The 21,512-nt window shown below is 40.3% G+C and overlaps 1 protein-coding gene across 5 annotated transcripts in view; it reads right to left on the reverse strand.

Moving 5' to 3' along the window:
- The window catches only part of ccser2b (coiled-coil serine-rich protein 2b), a 51,753-nt gene extending 30,474 nt beyond the window's left edge, over positions 1-21,279 (reverse strand). For 2 of the 5 annotated variants that reach the window (XM_047817306.1, XM_047817305.1), the window contains exons 1-3: positions 21,031-21,278; positions 10,930-12,279; positions 10,633-10,835 (exon numbers count right to left, since the gene is read on the reverse strand). In XM_047817306.1, coding sequence (XP_047673262.1) covers positions 10,633-10,835; positions 10,930-12,238 — 1,512 coding nt within the window. In that variant the 5' untranslated portion in view covers positions 12,239-12,279; positions 21,031-21,278. Of the gene's footprint in view, positions 1-10,632; positions 10,836-10,929; positions 12,280-21,030 lie in introns of all 5 variants that reach the window. The other 3 variants (XM_047817304.1, XM_027177522.2, XM_047817307.1) reach the window with 3 other exon arrangements.
- Between the last annotated feature and the right edge of the window lie 233 nt (positions 21,280-21,512).

Below are 21,512 nucleotides of genomic sequence, written 5' to 3' on the forward strand. Positions count from 1 at the left end.
ATGGAGGTGAATAATGTTATTCCCTGAGTATTTCAGAATCTATAAATATCTTATAGCATGGACGGTTACAACATATTTTACTTTCTATTATAAATGAGCAGCAGAAATAATTCCAGGTGCTATATATCCTGTGTCAAGTGCAATGACTAGAAATCTAATACCGTATGCGGATGTGTGGACAACGCAGTCAACATTGGGCTGCACTATATTCTGCAACACCTTGACAGCCCATATTTGCCCGGGTTCTCTTTGTCGACTTCTGTTCGGATTTTAATACAATAATTCCGGAAATTCTCCACTCCAAACTCCTAAAGCTCACTATACCCCCTGCCACCTGTCAGTGGATCTCCAACAGGTGAGACTGGGAGGTGTCACCTCCAGTATTCGGACAATCAGCACTGGTGTTCCTCAGGGATGTGTCCTCTCCCCACTGTTATTCTCCCTCTATACCAATGACTACACTTCAAGTGACCCAACAGCTAACCTACTGAAATTTGCAGATGATACTATGCTCATAGATCTCATCCAAGATGGCGATGAGCCTGCATACCAGCAGGAGGTAAAGCATCCGGTGTTATTGTTCAGTCAGAACAGCCTAGAGACCCTAAAAACTGTGGAGATGATAGTGGACTTTAGAAAAGATCCCTCAACACTACTACCTCTCACAATATCCAACAGCCCTGTGTCATCTGTGGAGTCCTTCAAGTTTCTGGGCACTACCATTTCCCAAGACCTGAAATGGGAGTGCAACATAAACACCATTATCAAAAAGGCCCAGAAGAGGATGTACTTTCTACTTCAATTAAGGAAGTACGGTCTGCCACAGGAGCTGTTGATGCAGTTCTATACTGCAGTCATTGAATCTGTCCTGTGCACATCCATCACCATCTGGTTTGGTGCAGCAACAAATCAGAACAGGAACAGACTGTAACACACAGTAAAAACAGAGGAAAAAATGATTGGTGCCCCTACCCACTCCCCAGGACTTGTACCATGCAAGTACTAGAAACTGGGCAGGAAAAATCACTACTGACCCTTCACACCCTGGACACAATCTCTTTCAGCTCCTCCCTTCTGACAGGCACTACAGAACTTTGTTTACCAAAACTGCCAGACACAGCAACAGTTTCTTTCACCAGGCCACCTATCACCCTGATTAACAACTCACCATAATTATATTCCTTGCTTCATACCTATACTGTAAGTACTGCATTATCAGAACTGTCAGTCATCACATCATCTGTATATGTTACACACACTACTGCTGCTGCATATTTTACAAAAACCATAATATTGCACAATACTGTTATTTGCACTAACATGCACTTCTCACACTTTATGTACATAACCTCATTGTCTGTATTGTCTTGTATAATGTTGTATAATGTTATTTATGTCTGTACTTTTGAGAGTCACAAACAGCTGGGACCAAATTCCTTGTGTGTGTCAACACACTTGGCCAAAAAACCTGATTCTTATTCTGATAAAAGTGATATCAGGGGTACCGATGTCCGCAATGTAACAGGATGCTCATGGTAACAGTTGTAACAGTGCCTTCAATTTAACAGGGTGCTCAGGTTACAAATTACCTCAGGCTAACCATGACCTCAGTGGAATAGGTAGCTCAGGAAAACAGGGAGTTTACAGTACCTGTGTCCTCAGACCAACATGGATTTCAGGGTAACTGCAAGCTCAGAATACCAATGATCCCAAGGTAACAGTGGGTTTAGGGTAGCAGTGATCTGGGGGTAACCAGGAGATCATGGTGCCAAAAACCTCAATGTACTAATAACAGTAACCTCAGAGTTATGGGGACCTCAGTGTGATAGGGAGCTCAGGGGAGTGTCTGGAGCATTTCCCTTCTCTCTCTCGCTCTCTCTCTTCAAACGTATACAGTGCATTCAGAAAATATTCAGACCCCCTTCACATTTTTTAAATTTTGTCGAATCATTCAAATTCATATCATATGTACATTCATATCATATGTACATAAGTATTCAGACCCTTATCAACAACAACTGAAATTTGAGTCCACCTGTGGTAAATTCAATTGCTCGGACATGATTTGAAAAGGTACACACCTCCTTATGTAAAACACTTATGTACGAATGCTGTTCATAGACTTTAGTTCAGCATTCAATACAATCATTCCTCAGCACCTGATTGGGAAGCTGAGCCTGCTGGGACTAAACACCTCCCTCTGTAACTGGATCCTGGACTTCCTGACTGGGAGACCTCAGTCAGTCCGGATCGGGAACAGCATCTCCAGCACCACCACACTGAACACTGGAGCTCCTCAAGGCTGCATGCTGCAGCAATGCACAGATGGAATCATATTATCAAGTTCGCCGATGACACGACCGTGGTGGGTCTCATCAACAAGAACGACGAGTCAGCATACAGGGAGGAGGTGCAACAACTAACTGCCTGGTGTAGAGCCAATAACCTTTCTCTGAATGTGGATAAAACTAAAGAGATGGTTGTGGACTTCAGGAGAGCACAGAGCGACCACTCTCCGCTGAACATCGACGGATCATCTGTAGAGATCGTCAAGAGCACCAAATTTCTTGGTGTTCATCTAGTGGAGAACTTCACCTGGTCACTCAACACCAGCGCCATCACCAAGAAAGCCCAGCAGCGTCTCTACTTCCTACAAAGACTGAGAAAGGCACATCTCCCTCTCCCTATACTGACCATGTTCTACAGAGGGGCCATTGAGAGCATACTGAGCAGCTGCATCACTGTCTGGTTTGGGAACTGTACGATCTCGGTTCGCAAAACCCTGCAGTGGATAGTGAGGACAGCTGTGAAGATCATTGGGGTCTCTCTTCCCTCTATCATGGACACTTACACCACACGCTGCATCCGCAAAGCCAACAGCATTGTGAATGACCTCACACACACCTCACACACACTCTTCACCCTCCTGCCGTCTGGAAAAAGTTACCGAAGCATTCGGGCCCTCACGACCAGACTGTGTAACAGTTTCTTCCCACAAGCCATCAGACTTCTCAATAACTGAACTGAACTGAACTGTACTGAGCACAACATACACACACATCATCTGTATGGACTGCACAGACACTCACAAAACACACACACTGACACATCAAACTGTTTACATGCTGATTACAATCCATCAAACTGTTTACATGCCGTTTTGCACACTTTTCTGCTGTTTTTGCACAACCTGTCCAACATTGCACATATTGTTGCACATATTGTACAATATCTCAGCCATTTCGCACATACTATACAATATTTCAATCATTTGCTGTTTTTTGCACAATTCTATACATTATCCCAAGGACCTGCTGCTAAGAAACTGTGTTCATTCTAATGTTACCACACTACATACTGTTTGAACATTCAGTATTCACACACAGTATATTGTATATACACTGTTTATTGTCTTTTGTGTGTTGTATTTTTTTGTACTTTTTGTATTGTCTTGTAACTTTGTGTCTGCACTGTCTTTTGTCCTGCACTGTCTTGTCTGTCTTGTTTGTCTTGTCCTACACTGTTTGCACCAGGTTGCACAGTTGCACTTTATGTGGCTAAGACTACTTACATGTCCTTAGCCCTGTCTTTGTTTTATGTAGCACTATGATCCTGGAGAAACGTTGTCTCATTTCACTGTGTACTGCAACAGCTATATACAGTATGGTTGAAATGACAATAAAAGCTTCTTGACTTGACTATAGAAGGCCTCACAGCTGACAATGCATATCAGAGCAAAAACCAAGCCATGAGGTTAAAGGCATAATTCTCAAATAAATGAACTCTGGCACAACCAGGACTCCAGGGACTTTCCATGAGCTGGTCACCTGGCCAAACTGAGCAATCGGGGGAGAAGGGCTTCAGTAAAGAGAGGTGACCGAGAACCTGTTGGTCACTCTGACTGACCTCCAGAGATCCTATGTGGAGATAGAACAAAGTTCCAGAAGGACAACCATTTCTGCTGATTTGGACTTTATGGTAGAATGGCTAGATGGAAGACTCTCCTCAGTGTAAAACAAAAAAACACCTAAAGGGCTCTTAGACTGTGAGGAACAAGATTCTCTGGTCTGATGAAACCTAAATTTAACTGTTTTGCCTTAATACTAAATGTTATATCTGGAGGAATCCAGGCACCGCTCATAACATGCCCAATACCACCCTAACACTGAAGAATGGTGGTGACAGCATAATGATGTGGGGGTGTTTTTACCAGCTAGGTCAGGGAGACTGGTCAGGGTTGAGTGAAAGCTGAATGCAATAAAAACCTCTCAGGACCTCAGACTAGACCCAAGGTTCACCTTCCAACATGACAACAACTCTAAACACACAGACAAGGCAACACAGGAGTGGCTTAGGGACGACTCTGTAAATGTCCTAGAGTGGCCATGCCAAAGCCCTGACTTGAACCCTATTGCACATCTCTGGAGAGACCTGAAAACCGCTGTCCACCAACGATCCTCAACCAAATTGTCTGAGCTTGAGAGGATTTGCAAAGAATAATGTCAGAAAATACAAAGACCCATGGGATTGCAGTGGATAAAACCACATGAAGACACTGGCACCATCTTTGAGCTGCTGTTGCAGCAGTCAGTTTTGCGCTTGGGTCTTCATCAGTGAACATTTAGAGTTCTATTATGAACTTAGAAATCATGCTGACCTACAAGCTCCTGGTTGCACAATTTCAGTTGACTATAAAAAGTTATCGAAAGAACAATATTTACAATTCCCCTCTCCGGTGTCACCCAAATGAGGATGGGCACCCATTTAAGTCTGGTTCCTCTCAAGGATTCTTCCTCAAACCATCTCACGGAGATTTTTCCTTTTGTTGCTTCAGGCTTGCTAATTAGAGATAAATATTAATCTAAGCTATATTTTTATATTTCTGTAAAGCTGTTTTGAGACAATGTCCACTGTTAAATGCACTATGCAAATAAAATTAAATTGAAGGTACCAGTGACCTCAGGGTACCAGTGAGTCCCATGGTAACACTGACCTTAGAGTAATAGGAAGCTCTGGCTAACAGGGTTCTCAGGGTAACAGGGAGCTTGGGGTGTCAGGAAGATTAGGACTCCAATAACCTCTGGGTAACAGTGACAACAGGGTTACAGGGAATTCACAATTAATAGTGTGCGTAGGCTAATGGTGACCTCGGGGTAACAATAATCTCAAGGTATCTGTGACCCCAGTCATCTCAGGGTAATGGTGACCTCATGTAACACTGAATCTCTCAGGGTAACAGAGAGTTCAGGGAGACTTAGTCTAATGGTCACAATGACCTCAGATAAACAGGTCCCCAGATCTGGCAGAGATATGTGATGATTTAGATAAAGCTGAAGGAGTTTGAGTATGGATGACTGATGGAAGGTGAGAGACCGGAGAAAGAGAAATGAAAGAGGAAACAGATGAGAGAGATAAAAGGAACCCATGGTGTGGTTCTGCAGCTCTCAGCCTGGTGATCCTTTGCACAATGCACAATCATCTCACTACCACCACTGTGAAACTGCACTGCCCCCTAGTGGGCCATGCTGTAATCCTTAACAACTCATGAATTAAGTCCTTACTCATCTTTACTCACTCTGATATCTTGCATCTCTCAAACACAGACAGAAAGTCAGAGATGCTTCCTACACATCAGCCAGAATGAATAGTGTTTTAAGAAGAAGAAATTCGTATATATTGATGTTATATATTGATGTAAAAAACATAAGTGTGGTGATAGTGGGAACGCTAGTGACATGTCCTCACTTTTAAATACCAGCGTGTGAGTAAGACTAATCGAAACGATTTCTTGGCTATTTTCACACCTAATTTATTTGCTAAATCTGCACAAGGATTCTAGTTACATTATCTTTTGCTTGATGATTTAATACTATAAATCAGGGTTGCCAAATTTTTTGCAATATTCCCACCTCATTTACAGCTCAAAACATTGGAAACGCATTGTAAAGGAGACTTATTTCTCTTTGTTGTGTGGGAAACAAAGGCCACATAGGTGCAAACAATTCTGATGTACAGAGATTGTCGACTTCACGATCACCTTTCTGTCAATCTTAACAACACGACATAAATGATTTTGTGCTTCATAAATGCACTGTCTGTGCTTACATTTTTCCTTTTTTTTTATAGGTGTTAATTAATATTCAATGAGTCGTTATAAAACCGGTGTTTGGCAGCTGTGGAGTGCTTTTCAAATACACCAATTAGGATTAAAACCTCCAATATGACAAGTGTGTGATTAGCAATTACATTTACAGCAATTCCCTGTTTTGACCATAAATATGTTATTATATTTATTATATTATATCATAATATTATTATTATTATTACTATTATATTACTACAAGATAAATGGGCCACAGAGCATAATACAGCATAACTACATAACACCTAGAAAGGCAGATTAACCAAAGGAACATAGGTTGATCTCTCTGTTAGTTTCATTACTTTTAAATACATCTGTCTCATTTCTCACTGATCATGCTTAAAGTTGGGGTCTCCGATTTTTGAGAAATGCTTCAGAAAACTGCATTGGGCCACCAAACAAAACAAACGTGTAGCCAATGAGGGGCATGTCTTGTCAATTTGTGCGGAGAGAGTGTTCAGTGCGCATGTGTGACATTAGCAGAAAGCGGTTTTAACATTGACATGGGTGATGAAAACAAAGAAAGAAAGCAAAGAAAGTCTTACGATAAGGCAAGAAATAGGACCCGTGTTAATATAGGATCAGCTTTCCAGCGCTGGAGAGAACTAAACATCTTCTGCGTGAAACAGAGCTAAACCTTTCACGGTACAACACACAGTACTACAAAAACACATTTGTATTACCATTGTATTACTCATTGAGTTCATTTATTGATAAAAATATACCCTCAGCCAGCTGCCCCAACAGGTTCCACCATAATACTCGTCTGGGTTATACTTGTCTACTTGTATACTTATGTCTGGTGTATGTGTGGGGCGGAGCTATCAAAACAGTGGTGGGACCCATTTGGTTTAGGGGCGTGTTTGTTTTGGTGATTTCAAATGTCAACATTAGCTTTCAAACAATGGAGACCCCACCTTTAACGTATCTTTGTCATATCTACATTAAACTAAACATTTGACTGAACCTATAATCACAGCTTCCTCTCAGCTTTCATGTGTTCCAGCTAGAAACGTGAGACGTCTGATGGCAGGTATCTGATAGAAAACAGTTTACACTTGAAAACAGTACACTAAGGAAAATATTTTGGCCACTAAATATTATGCTGATTAAAATAATACAGTAATATATGCTAATACTTGGTAATCTATGCCAATGTAATGATTAATGTAATTATCATCAGCAGCAGACAGCAGGTCTAGACATCAGACTCAGCTGGACTTCAGGTTTAACATGAGCTTGGTGCAGGACCATACTCACTTTCGGAGCATGGAAACATCAGGAAAAACACTGATTTGAATGAGATTGTGTGTGTGTGTGTGTGTGTGTGTGTGTGTGTGTGTGTGTGTGTGTGTGTGTGTGTGTGTGTGTGTGTGTGTGTGTGTGCACATTTGTATTAATGGTCTGAACCACACTGCCCCCTAAAGGCGATTACAGTTTATTTTATAATATAACGTGTACGCATGTACACACACTCTAAGCATAGTACGGCTATGCTGTTATATTCAGCTCAGGGTTACAGCACAAATCTATTTCTGGAAAGGAACACTGCAAAACACTGAAATGAGGAGGTGAAGCATGCTGGAAGTGACATAGCACGTAGCGATAGTCGAACATGTAAAACCGTTTTATTTTAAATATAGAAAATATTGTCTTGTTTCATTCTTCACAGCCTGGAGCTATTTCAGACCATTATCTCATCCCAATTTAAATGTGTCATAGTCATAATACATGTGTGTTATCACGTAAACCATACAGTACATTTGCATAGTTCGCCGATGACACAACCGTGGTGGGTCTCATCAGGACGAACGACAAGTAAACATACAGAGAGGAGGTACAACTGCTAACTGCCTGGTGTAGAGCCAACAACCTGTCTCTGAATTCTGATAAAACTAAAGAGATGGTAGTTGACTTCAAAACTGCACAGAGCGACCACTCTCTACTAAACATCGACGGATCATCTGTAGAGATTGTCAAGAGCACAAAATTCCTCTGTGTTCATGTAGCGGAGAACCTCTGGTCACTCAACAAAAAGAAAGCCCAGCAGCATCTCTACTTTCTTTTACGAAGGCTGAGAAAATCCCATCTCCCTCCCCCCATTCTTACTACGTTCTACAGAGGGACCACTGAGACCATTCTGATCAGCTGCATCACTGTCTGGTTTGGGAACTGTACCATCTCGAATCGCAAGACCATGCAGTGGATAGTGAGGACAGCTGTGAAGATCATTGGAGTGTCTCTTCCCTCTGTCATGAACATTTACACCACTCGCTGCATCCACAAGGCCAACAGCATTGTGAATGACCTCACACACACCTCCCACACACTCTTCACCCTCCTGCTGTCTGGGAAAAGGTACCGAAGCATTCGGGCCCTCAAGACCAGTCTGTGTAACAGTTTCTTCCCACAAGCCATCAGACTCATCAGTTACTGAATTGAACTGTACTGAACACAATACACACACACAACTGTATGGACTGCACTGTCCTATACCAAATACACACTCTTCCAAAATACATCATATTAAGTGCTCATTCCAGTATTTTTGCACATGTACTGTAGAATATACAGCATGTATTCCGGTCTGTGCTGCTTTTGTGTATTGTCTTGTAGTGTTTTGTATCGTTTGTCTGCACTGTCTGTCTTTTGTCTTACATAAATCCTTAGATCTGTGTTGTTCTATGAAGCTCTGTCTTTATTAGTTTGTCTTTCAAGTGCTTGTACTAGGACCAGCCTGAAGTAAGTTTTCAGATTACAGAGTAACTCTGGATGGTCTTTCTGTTTCATCAACTGCAGCAGTAAAAGACCTTGGTGTGATTATTGACTTTGGTCTCTCATTTGAAGCTTGTGTAGATAATTTCACAAAGGTAGCCTTCTTTTATCTCAGAAATATAGTTAAAATAATAAATAGAATGTCTCTATGTGATGCTGAAATACTAGTTCGCTCTTCCTTGTATCGTCTCAGGGAGTTTTTCCTCACCAAGGTCACTTCTGACTCTCTCGTTAGGGATAAAATTATAAACGTAAAATTCTTATCCATAATCTATATATTACTGATAAGGCTGCTTTGTGACCATTGCTGTCACAATGTTTATTTTTAAAAGTGCTACACAAACAAAATTGATTTGAAATGAACATTATATTGTATTTTGTTGTCCGTTATGCGGTATTTTATTCTTAATATTATATATTACGTTTACTTGACATCCCTTATGTAAAAATAATAAAATAGTGTAATGTTTGCTGCCTGTAAAAAGTGTAAAGTGAAGCCAGTATCTCTCTATTAGTAAAGCATTCACACAATACTAATAAAGACCACAAGAGGGCGCTCGCACACCATGCACATCTATCTGAAGGTGGGGCTTCCAGGAAATAAAAAAAAACCTGAAATCATCAATTCCCTTCCAACAGAGGTTTGTTATTCTAACTCAATTTAAAACTAAATTGTAAAATAAAAACACTTTAAATCAAAAGGCGAGCAAATTTAATGTGACCTGAAAAAAAAGCCTCACTTCAGGTCCAGTCCCGGTTTGTTTATGTTAATGAGAATGACCTGATCCTCAAGATTCTTATTCGAAGATCATATACAAAACACACAAAAAAACACATATATAAGATTCTCAGATAAGATAAGATAAGAATACTCTTTCTAGCAAGAAGCAGAGCTTACAGTGTTTGTTTTGGATATCAAACTGAATCTAATGTAGAGTTACATCAAATTATTTTCTATCTTTGTTAATGCAGCATTAATCTTGTTGCAATGTCAAGGTTAGTCAAGCTGGAGGTTTAATTTCCTTAAAGAATTAATAAAGTTGTAAAAAAAATCAATAATTGTGTCAATCATTTTATATAGAGCACATTTTATAAACCTCATTCGTTTATTAAAGTTGTGGGTACGTATTCTCTTGGCCAAACTGAAACGAAAATGTACAGAAGTTTGAAACGTTCCAGTAAAGCAATTTTTTTTCTTATTCGAGTATACTGATAAATGCCAATCAGATGTAAATGACCAAGCACATTAACAGTGCAGCTGATGTTGATTTAGCAACACCCATAAACGTCACATTAACAATGAGCCAAAAATGTCAAAATGATCTGTGAACAATAAAGGACAGGAAAAGTTCATGATTCAATGCAAACCACATCGTCTATCAAACATGGTAGAAGCAGTATTATGGAACGGCTCTCATTATAGACTTGACTATTAAAGCTACTGTCTCATTAATAATTAAGATCTAAAGATGAACAAAGTTCACATTAGTGAGTGTCCTTATAGGAGATTTACACAGTCATTTTCACTGCTATTTTTTATTTTTAATGAAGGTGGAATTTTCTTGAATGCTACGTAAAAAAAAGATTTATAAAAAATCTCTTTGTATCCATTTTGATAAAAGTGGCCCATTCTACGCTTTATTGTACACCATCAGCTGTTGCAACTTGTTACTGGTCTACACTTACATACCCACACCCTATGAAGCACAACTTACCATGCTGTTAAGGTTGGACTCATAGCTTCGACAGAGTTGTGTAGTCCGTCCAATCGGCTCCAGAACCTCCTCATCCCACATGTAAGTTCCTCCGGAGCTGTCTGAAGGGGAAAGCTCCAGGGAGGAGCCATGCAGTAAATCTCTGTCTGCAGACAGTGCTCGAGCACCAAGGCGATGTGAGGCATCATCCACCTCCCTGTTACCTGCCCAGAACAAACAACACAAGAAAAGGTCAAGACTTTTACTTTTGGTAATGTGCACAACATCCTCTCAAAAGAAAAGTGTACCTACACTTACCTGTGAGGCCTAGATCAGCCCAGTCTACTGTCTCGGACTCAAAGCTGTGCAGGCTCGCTGCTGAAGACCCCTCCTCACAATGAAGGTTACTCTCCTTGAAAAGCCCTAACCGATCATTTTTTCCTTCATTAACAGGCATGAGTAGGATTCCGGCTCCGTGTCCCAAGTCATCAAAGTCATCCATGTATTCTTCGCTCACATCATTACGTTCCAGAGAGGATGTGGACGATAAAGACATGTCCTCCAAGATCTCCAGAGACTGACCTTGGCTGTCACTTGCCTCCTTGGTGGAAAAGGGTTCCTCAGGAGAAGTTCCAGCACTGTGTGTGCTGCTGGATGGTTCAGAAATGGGTGTAGATTTTTCTTGAGAATCTCTATCCCTCTCTGTAAATTGCATCTTCCCTTGGACTTTAACCGGTACAACTGTGCGGGGTTGCTTGATGAGTGATGATCGCATTAGCTTATAGCTAAGTAATGATGGTTTGCCATCAGTGCAATTAGGCAGAAGAGATTTCTTCAACGTTGATGGTGGTATGGAGGAGATGGTACATGTACTTGTTGTAGGCTTTGATACATGATCGAACACCATGGAGGCCTGGGTGACAGGAGACCTGGCTACCGGAGACTGTGCCAGTGGCCTGGGCAGCTCTTTTTCTAACTCTGTTGCCCGGTTAAATGATATGGAACGTGTCAGAGGAGGGTTAGTGGTGGTTTCATGCGTCTTTGAATAAGAGAAGCTTTGAGATCGCACAACATTCTCCACAGAGAGGGATTTCAGGCTGTCACTAGAGTGAGATAGGCTGCTCTGTAGACTTCCATGGGGAGAGGGGGAAGAGCCCTGGCTAGCTGCGACTACAGTCGGAACAATTTTGTTGCATAGTGGCTGGACGGGTGAGGGCTGTTTGGGGACGATATTATGTGGATTTGTTTTTATGGGTTGAGTAATCGTCCTATGGTTGGTACTTGGTACAGTAGGAATAGAACGTTGGGTTTTAACCACTGGGGCAGCTGTGGGCTTCCTAATTTGCCTAACTGCAGAGCGTGGCTGCTGCTGAGAACGGGCAACAACTCGAGCCTCTTCTCTTGAATCTGAAACTTTCTCTCCACACTCCTCCCTCCCCTTCCTCCCCTTCAAAGGAAAGGGGGCAGAGACGCCGTTCTGCTTTCCTACGGGTACACCTTTAGCCCATCCAAAGGAAACATTATGGGTTGAGCCATTGGTTAATGGTCCAGCAGCAGGTGTAGTACGAGAGCCAAATTTTGGTAATCTGGAAACCATTGTAGGCTGCTTGAGGGTGGTGTCCTCCATTGACTACTTCCCCCACCATGGGTGTGAGCACGGGGTCCGAGCTAGGAGTAAAACAAAAGAGATGGAGAGTTAGATGCATCGGGTAGCAAATGCATCTCATGGAACTTCAATGAACAGAAGTTCTTGCCCCTTTCAGAAATGGCAAAGTAAATTAGTGAGCCCCAAGAATAATGTCATGATGCTGTGGTGCACTATGGTGGCTTCCAAACCGACCTTAATCACATAACCACACCAGGTTCTATCATAAAGTCCTTCAGCTTTTCAGGTTTAATATCAAGAAGCCCATGAACCCTAGTAGGTTTTTAGTTGTAAACTGTTCCAGCCTTTAATGTGTGTGTTTTGTGCAACTTTTTGGTAGTGGTTGTGTTACTCTTTATGGATTCATAAGACTACTACAGGTCTGGTGGTGTGCCTAAGGCTTGTCTGTAGACTGGAATGTTTGTTCTAGTTTAACACAAATATCTCCATAGAGCTTACCTGGCTTATCTGTGCTTCACAGCTCTCAGCAAAATCTGTGACCATACTGTGCAAAAGAGTACATTCCGAGCTGTGGGTTTGTGATATTTATGACTAGTTGGCTGTTTAGGCTTTGGTGCATATTACAGATTCAGGCAACTGAGTATCTAAGTCTTAAGATAGTCAGTATACACAGAACAGGTGTCTGTCTTCAGCTGTTATGACATTCAGACACCAGCTGCAGTAACCTTCAATCTTACAGCATGGCTAACCACTCGGTGTCATGAAAAGTTGGAGATATCTGACCCGTGTAAATAAATAAGAAGGAGTGTGCAAGGGAAACCCAACCCCAGCTCTAGGGCAGTATTTTAGAGAGTGTCCAGCAGATTCAACAGCAAACATAGTATGGGAAGAAACTATTTAATAGTGATATCAACATGTACTGTAGGCTCAGTAATTGCCTGAATGACAAGAGATATACTAAGGAGAGAACTCAGAGGGAGAACCCAACCAAGTGTGGTGCATGAGTGGTGAGTGAGGTTTAATGAGCAACAATATGGCAAGTTAGCAGAGATACGTAGTGAACAATGATGTACCAGATGATCAGAACAGTCCTTTGGTATAGCTGTAGAGCTTGTATATGTGGTTCAGTAGGCCAAAGGTGAGAAGAAGATACAAAAAGATGGCTGTATATAAAGAAATCTGTAAAATACTGTGTTATTTTGTGTCACTTTCTGACTTTGTTGAATACAAAGTAGAATCTATGGTTCTTATTGGTAGTTTTCAGCGGCAAAATTGAACAAGACCTTCATTCACTGTAAGAAGAGGACACTTATCCTGTGACTATGGCTTGGTACTGATTACCGCTGGAAGCTAGAGATGTACCAATGATAATGAACAAACACCGGTTCGTCATTTATATCCCTCAATGGGGATCATACAATCAAAAAAGACTGGAAAAAAGAAAAAAGTGACTACTGTAAAAAAAAATTAAACGCTACTGTTCAAGATTCTCATTAGGACGAGATTGCAAGAATGCATGGTCAAAGGTTTATAACATAATCGTTATATTTTTGCATTAATTTTCCAAAAACCAAAAATTTCTTATCTTTCTATGATAAATAGACAAGATATGATAGACATGCAGCTCACCACCATAACACATAACACAATATCAGAAGTAACTATAAATGTATACAAAGTGTTTTGGTTCTTTAATAATTAACAATAATTCACCATTAAAAAAATCTAATATTACTCATTCGTTTAGATTAAGAGAGAACGTTATAAAAACCAAACAGTATCAAAGTCTGAGTACTAAAAAATTTTAATCTCTGTTTGAATGAACAGAAACTTCAAACACTGTCTATGTTACCGATCTGATGGCTCTCAGTAGTGGAGGGATTGGAGGGGGTAGCGGGGCAGAATGACAGTAATGGTGGGGCAGGAGACTGGATCTGTTTACAATCTGCTACTTTAGTCAAAGCTGCAGTTAAAAGCTGAAGGACCGTTCATAAAAACCACTGCCATGTGAGCTGTGTTTCAGTGGGTCAGTAGAGATATAAATGGAACCTTCAGCAAACTACCCATAATCCTCCACTTACTGTGTGTGTGTGTGTGTGTGTGTGTGTGTGTGTGTGTGTGTGTGTGTGTGTGTGTGTGTGTGTGTGTGTGTGTGTGTGTGTGTGTGTGTGTGTCAAAAAAAAAATGACCAATAAACAATACTATATATTTTTTCTATATAAATTCTATATAAATCACACAAGATAAACAGTCAGGTCAAACTGATAATATCAGAAGCCATAACCATCCAAACAACCTTCTCTTCTCTCTGTTACAGTCAGAGAAGTGCTTCCACATAGAGAGAAACAGGAGAACACCCAGTGCTTGGACTTTTCTGGGCTTGTCTCACATCATCCACTGCTTCAACTGGACTTTTACACAGTTTGCAAAATTGCACTAATAAAATGTTTCTATTTTACTTTACATTTTTATCTGACTTTCAAATCTATTTTTATATATAAGCACAGACATAAGAAGCGTTTCACTGCATGTCCTACTGTGTCTGTGTATGAGATTTATTACATGTAGATTGATCAGTCCTTTATTGAAATAATCTATTCTACCCTGACCTCTAAAAAAACCAGGGTCCGTAGTCGTAAAGAGGCTAAGAATAATATTAGAGTGCTCCTAATTTAGCTTAAATATTTCTAACTAGAAATCTTATCTTAAGAAGGATTCAAGACCAATCACAGAGCAACATTGAGAAAGAAAAATATAACAAATCCGATCTTAGAGAGGAGGCTTAACCCTGTTACTAGGTCAGACACATACTTTTGAAGACTGATTGGTTGATTTGAAAATCTCTCTCTCTCCATCTCTATCTCTATCTCTCTATATATATATATATATATATATATATATATATATATATATATATATATATATATATAATAATGGGAACACTTTTAAAATGTGGTCTATTACAAGCCTTCACGTTGCCTCTATGTTAAGATATTTGAGTGTATATCGTGTAGAGATTACATTCTTGACAGATCGTATTAGAGATGCACCAACATCTGTATGTAATAAATGTAATGTAAACGTAAACAGCGCGGAAGCATAAATGTCATAGTGCCAAATTATGGCATTTCATCTCTCTAACTGATATATACACACACATTTCCGCACTGGGTTGTAGATGTTATCTCTAATATGATTGGTCACAAAAATAATCCCTACACGATCTAATCTGAATGATCTTATTAACTCACTGTCATTATTAGATATTGCTTAAAATACATCTCCTTTTTCACCTTTCAGCCATTTTGTTCTCCGCTAAAGTAAAACACTTCTCTTAAAAGTCCTCCTCACTGCTCCTAACACTTTTCGACCTTATGAGCTCTTTTAAGGATTAAGATGCTTTATTAAAAACTTTTATCGTTACTAGGATCTTCTCTTTTCTTTTAAAGGGGAAACGCCCAGATTTCTAAGAACTTTCTTAGAATTACGTCACTAGCAGAAACTCAATGCAGTAAGAATTTTCAAGAATACAGGTCTGACCTTTACTCTCATCAGCTATCCGACTATAAGCCAATATCACACTTTATTGCCATGGTCTTTAAAAATGTTGTAGCACAGCAGTTCTGCTTACACCTACATAGGAATAACATTCATGAAATCTGGCCTCTGATCGGGGTTGTGTCTCTTTGCTGGTGTTGCTTGAGTTTAGTACAGCTTTTGACACCACTGATTATACTATTCTACTTGATAGGCTAGAACCTTTCATTTGAAGCTCATGTAGATGATATCACAAGGGCAGCCTTTTTTCATCTCAGAAATATTGCTAAGATAAGAAATATGGTCACTGCATTATGCAGAAACATTAGTTCATGCTTTTGGTTGAATTACTGTAATGCTTTACTGTCTAGATGTCCCAGTAGGAGCATAAACGAGATCCAGTTAGTCCAGAATGCAGCAGCTAGTGTCTAACTGGAACCAGAAAATATATAGAGAACGCATCACTCCGATCTTATCCACACTGCATTGGCTCCCAGTAAAATATTGCGCTGAAAATAACTTTGTTTTTATCTTAGATAAAGCAGACTCTCTTTTAGTTATGCTGTAATAACTAGCCTTTTTGGAAGGCCATGCCTGCACTATTGTCCTCAGCCACTACATGATCACACACATGTATTCTGTCTCTCTCTCTCTCTCTGTTCCTGACATCCTTCTGCTATCTAGAGCTGCTCGTTCCATCCTGATGCTCGACTTCTGCTTGAAGCCTAGTACACCTGAAAATATCTCGCTGCTGTTGAAGATGGCTCTATACTCTGTAAACAGCCTACAGATCATCATGGGTTTATGAGATGTTCATCTATGCTGAGCCAAAAACAGCTGACATGATTTTGATGATTTTCATACAGGTTCCTTTTAACACAATTACCCCTGTCTGACTTTACAGTATAGAGACACAGAAGAGAAAGTATTTATAATCACATAATCTGGTGTCACCTCTTGAGTCTGGTTCCTCGCAGGGTTTCTTCCTCATGTAGTCTCGGGGATTTGGGATTTTTTTTTTCCTTGATCGTCACCTGTGGCTTGGTCATTAGGACTAATTAAATTTAAGTTCTATAACCGTACTGTAATGCTACTTTTTGACCATTTCCACTGTTAAAAGCTCTGTACAAATAAAACTGAACTGAATTGTTGCTTGTGATGGTGCAGAAATGTAGATATGGTGATCAGGTGTATTTCATCATTGTTCCCTTCAGGTGAAAATGCTGTAGCATGTGAGCCTCACTGTGAGCGTTTGCGTAGCACGTATACGTCCCAAAAAACACCTGATCACAAGTGATTCAAGTGGTGTAGTGTGAGTGCTACAGCAAGGGTGATCTTCTGGTGCAGAGTTCACTCTGTGTAACAGACAGCCTTGAACAAACCATCAACTCCTGCATCGCACAAATCCCCATTACAAAGATCAAAGCGTGACTCATTTCAGAGCTCTTACATCTGACAAAAAGTTACTTATGCGGCTTTACAGAAGGAAGGAAACCACATAACCTTTGTTAAGCTGTTTTTCATGCATTAAGGATAGCCAGGAAACCCTAAAGCAACATCATATAAAATCTCTATGGCAACACATTAAGACTCTCTAACCACATATCGCGTTTGCCTCGAGGGGAACTGACTGAGACCTACTTTAACATTCGTGCGCTGACGTGAAAACACTGACAGGAATGTACAGGAGTGAATGGAGTGAACAGGATTAGACACTTATCTATCGCTACACATATCTAATTATATCCTAATATTACTTTACAGAGTATTTAGGCTATAAAGTTTCCTTTCGTAACCGTTCGGAAATTGCGTAACCGTAGGTGGGAAATAACTTCAACCAGCTCAGATTCTCAATGAAATATTTATATGTTGATGAAGTAGCGCATGGTTTTTGAGTTCGCTCCGATGGTCAGTGAAACCTTTTTAGAAATCGAAGCTTAGTAGTATTACAGAAGAAAAAAAGGACACTTCAAGAGAAAAAAGAATGAAAGTAATGTCGGTTGGTACTGACCTCCTCTGTCCTAAAACGGTTGTGTAGAGTGTGCTGAGGACAGATGGGGTTGTAACAAGAACAGAGACACACCTGCATACCGGCTGCACTCATTTGACTAAGTTAAGCGCTTTTCTGGGTGTGTTCTGCCGTTTGTCACTAAAGTGCAACCACAGACACACCTTTATTACCAAACAACTCACAACAGATCAGTCTGTTCTGCTCGGGTGTGATCATGATGATGATGCTGATGATGATAATAGTCCTAAGATTAACAGACACTTATGACTAATGCAATATCTGTATATCTGAAAATGGAACAGATTTTAAGCCACATAGCAGCATAAACGCCTTCATTACTCTAAAAGTTAAACACTGCTGGTCTCTGTACCTAGAACTGCTCTGGCTTTACTCCAAAAAACGGTCCAAGCCTTAGCTTTGGGGAGCCTTTGATGGTGCGCTTGTATCTGAGTTAGAGGAGGAGGATTACGGGTAAGAGTGACATGCAGAGTGTGGTGTACTGATGGACTGATGGACTAACAGCATGGCGTGTTTCTCTCTAGCGCTCTGATTGGCTGTGGAGGAGAATTAGGAACGTGAGATGGTGTGCAATATGTCTCCTGACTGTCGCAGACTGTAATGTTTTTATTAAAAAAAGTGTTCAATATCAACCAATCACATTTAAGCTCATGTTAAATACTAATCAGACATGAGCGAACACAATAGTAACAAAGTCTTCTGTTTTGTTTTTTTTTATCCTAAATCATCAGAATAAAATAGAATAATAAAAATGAGGAAAAAAGCATTGGACATCATTACATAAATATACCATCATTGTAAACAGGAACCTGGAAAAAAAAAACTTGAACAAAGCTGGTCATAATCTGACGTGTATCATGACGTGCTTGTGAATTTGAAAACGTATTTATATGGAGGTGATGAAGATCGGAAAAAACAAATATAACGAAAGCCTTTTGCAACAAACTAGAGGATTCTGACAGGACGACTGAGTCACAGAGCCACCAGCCAGACGTCTGGCATCTGAGAACATCTGGATCAAATCCCTTTTCCAGCCAGTGGTTGTGTTAGTACACAGAGAGAAGGAGGAGCAGGAGACAGTCTGCTGTCAGACCTGAGAGGGTAAGATTTCACCAGTGAATCGTGTCACCTTCACCTGAGACGCTGAGGCGCTGTAACAGACACAGGGGTGTTACAGACTCCTTTCATTAACACGTCAGCAGTGGTGGATTTCATAGTGTTCATGAATGTAAGGTTTGATAAGCGTACTTTGAGTATCAGCTCATACAGGCACCTGATCATTTATGCTTTAAACACTGCTAAGCTTGAATTTTTTAATAACTAAAACACTGTAAATTATACTTTAGATGGCTAAAAACACAACATACCCAAAACCTCAGCTTTGTAATAACGTTCATTTAGAATATAATAAATATTTAATTATTATAATATTGATATTATATTAAAATTCATAATTCAATGATTGAAAAGTTATCAAGTGAGAGTAGATAACACAGAGAGCTGCACTGAATAAATGACTGGATTACTTTGTGTATCACATTTAAAGTTTATTTTCGAGTTTTTATTTCTATTCATCTGGACAGATGAAATAAAGCTGACAGTAAGAATGATGCGGCAAAAGGACTTCTCTCAGCTCCAGTAGGATAACCGCGCGATCTCCGTTAGCACTGTCGTAACCTCCGTAACACAATACACTCAGTGTGCGGGAGGTGGGCTTCACATCGTCACTCTTATCTCTACACACAGCATCAGGAACATCACAGGACCACAACTTATCATCCTGCTCATCTCCTCTCCAGCACAACAGACAAGAAAGCTACCAGTGCACGCGCACACACATCATCAGCATCAAGGTCAGATGAAGCTCTGGGGATTTATCAGTTCTCATCAAAATATAAAAAAGCTCATTTTCAGGCCACCGCCTCATGTTAAAGCAGAATATGTCTGAGATCTGCTACTTGCTGGATTTAGTCTTGTAAAAGATATACACTTTTCCAATCAGCACCCGTTACTTTGCTTCCAAGACGTTATCGTTTCAATACTAACTGCTCATTTACAGTAACAAAAAGCAATCTGATTAAAAAATAATGATATTTTGTGAGAAGGTATTTATTTATTTAACATACAGTCCCCTTTAAAAGCACAGGAGCATGTGAGTGACAGGTGTTTGTTGGTGTCCGGGTTTGATCTGTTAGATTGACAGTTTTAACAGTTTTGAATGTTTACTCTGGGTCTGAGTATATGGGTTTCACTCTTAAGACTGCATTTGCTGTTAAAAGGGAAAAACCAACATGAAGACCAGAGAGCTGTCTATGGGAGAAAAGTAAACCATGTTAAAGCTGAGAAACGAGACAAACTCCATCAGAGCCACTACACAAACACTGAGCATAGACGATACAACAAGGTTGTTCATGTCTGCTTCTGGAACATTCTCTCTAGTCTTTACTGATGATGGAGCTCACAATATTATCAGCAGAATGAATTCAGAAGACTACAGAAACAATCTGTCTGAGAATTTCCAGAGAAATCTGCATCCAAGTTAATAAAGAGGAACGTCATCAAGGAGAAAGACAACAGTTCAAAACACACACTGGTACTGAACACAAGACTTCATCAGGAGGAAAAGCAGAAGGTTTTAGACTGGAGGTCAATCAGCAGACCTGAACCCAACTGAGCAGTATGAAACACAACATGACAACTGAAACAAACTGTGCTACTAACCTGGAAATGCTTCACAGATGAAGAACACAGCAGTTTTTATGCCACTGAGACTCACGTCATTCGTTACTGAATAAACTGCTGAGGTGTAAGAGGAATAAAACACTTCAAACACCCCAAATGTTCATGCTTAATGATAACCATCGACATGTAAATGAAATGGGTCTGTGACATCACTAGGGGACTTCTATGCACAGTTAGCTACTGAGATGTGACACAGCAATTATTATTTTCACCCCAGATATATAATCGGTGTTTTATCGACACGTAAGAAACATTAACAGAAAAATAAGACCTTTTTCGCCTGTAATAAAGCGCTAATAAAGTGTTAGTAGATTGGTCTAAGGTACGCCGACCGTGTGCATCAAGCTAATGATGCTAATAGCTTAGTGATGAGCTAGCTTCTGTCCGGATGTAAACAAAGTCCAGATTAGCTCACACGCTAACAGTATAACGTCCTGTGGAGAGTTTTTATAACCGGAGGAGATAGACAGTTATAACGGCAGACATGTTCTTTCTCCTGACTTACCTTATGTGCTGAAAGTGAACGGGTGACTCGACGGAAAATAAACACACTGATGCTCTTAGACTTTCCTGGGCTTCAGTCGCTATATGTGCGTTACTGGATATTATATCACTATATTACACAAATTATAAACATATACTATTCAATAACGGCTGTGTGTATATGGGAGCTGCAGTCGTGTGACTGAGGAGTGATTTTTTTGCCCCTGAATCAGGGCACAGCTGATGCTGACGTCACTCTCCGGCTAGAGCTCCACAGCGCCCCCTATCACAGCTGTGAGTAACGACACGCTGAAACAGGAGCAGGGCTGCATTCGACACACTTCAGGCCAAAGTATGGTACATAACGCTTCAGCTTGACAGTAATAAGTTTTATCGGTGGCGCAAACGGTTTTCTTGGCACTTGTATATAAAATGAAAAAAGATACAATTATTAAGATAGTTGTATGATCTGCTCCAGTTCATGTGAGACGACGGAGAAACAGT

The sequence above is a fragment of the Tachysurus fulvidraco genome, chromosome 8 (genome assembly GCF_022655615.1).
Source record: "Tachysurus fulvidraco isolate hzauxx_2018 chromosome 8, HZAU_PFXX_2.0, whole genome shotgun sequence".
Lineage (NCBI taxonomy): Eukaryota > Metazoa > Chordata > Actinopteri > Siluriformes > Bagridae > Tachysurus > Tachysurus fulvidraco.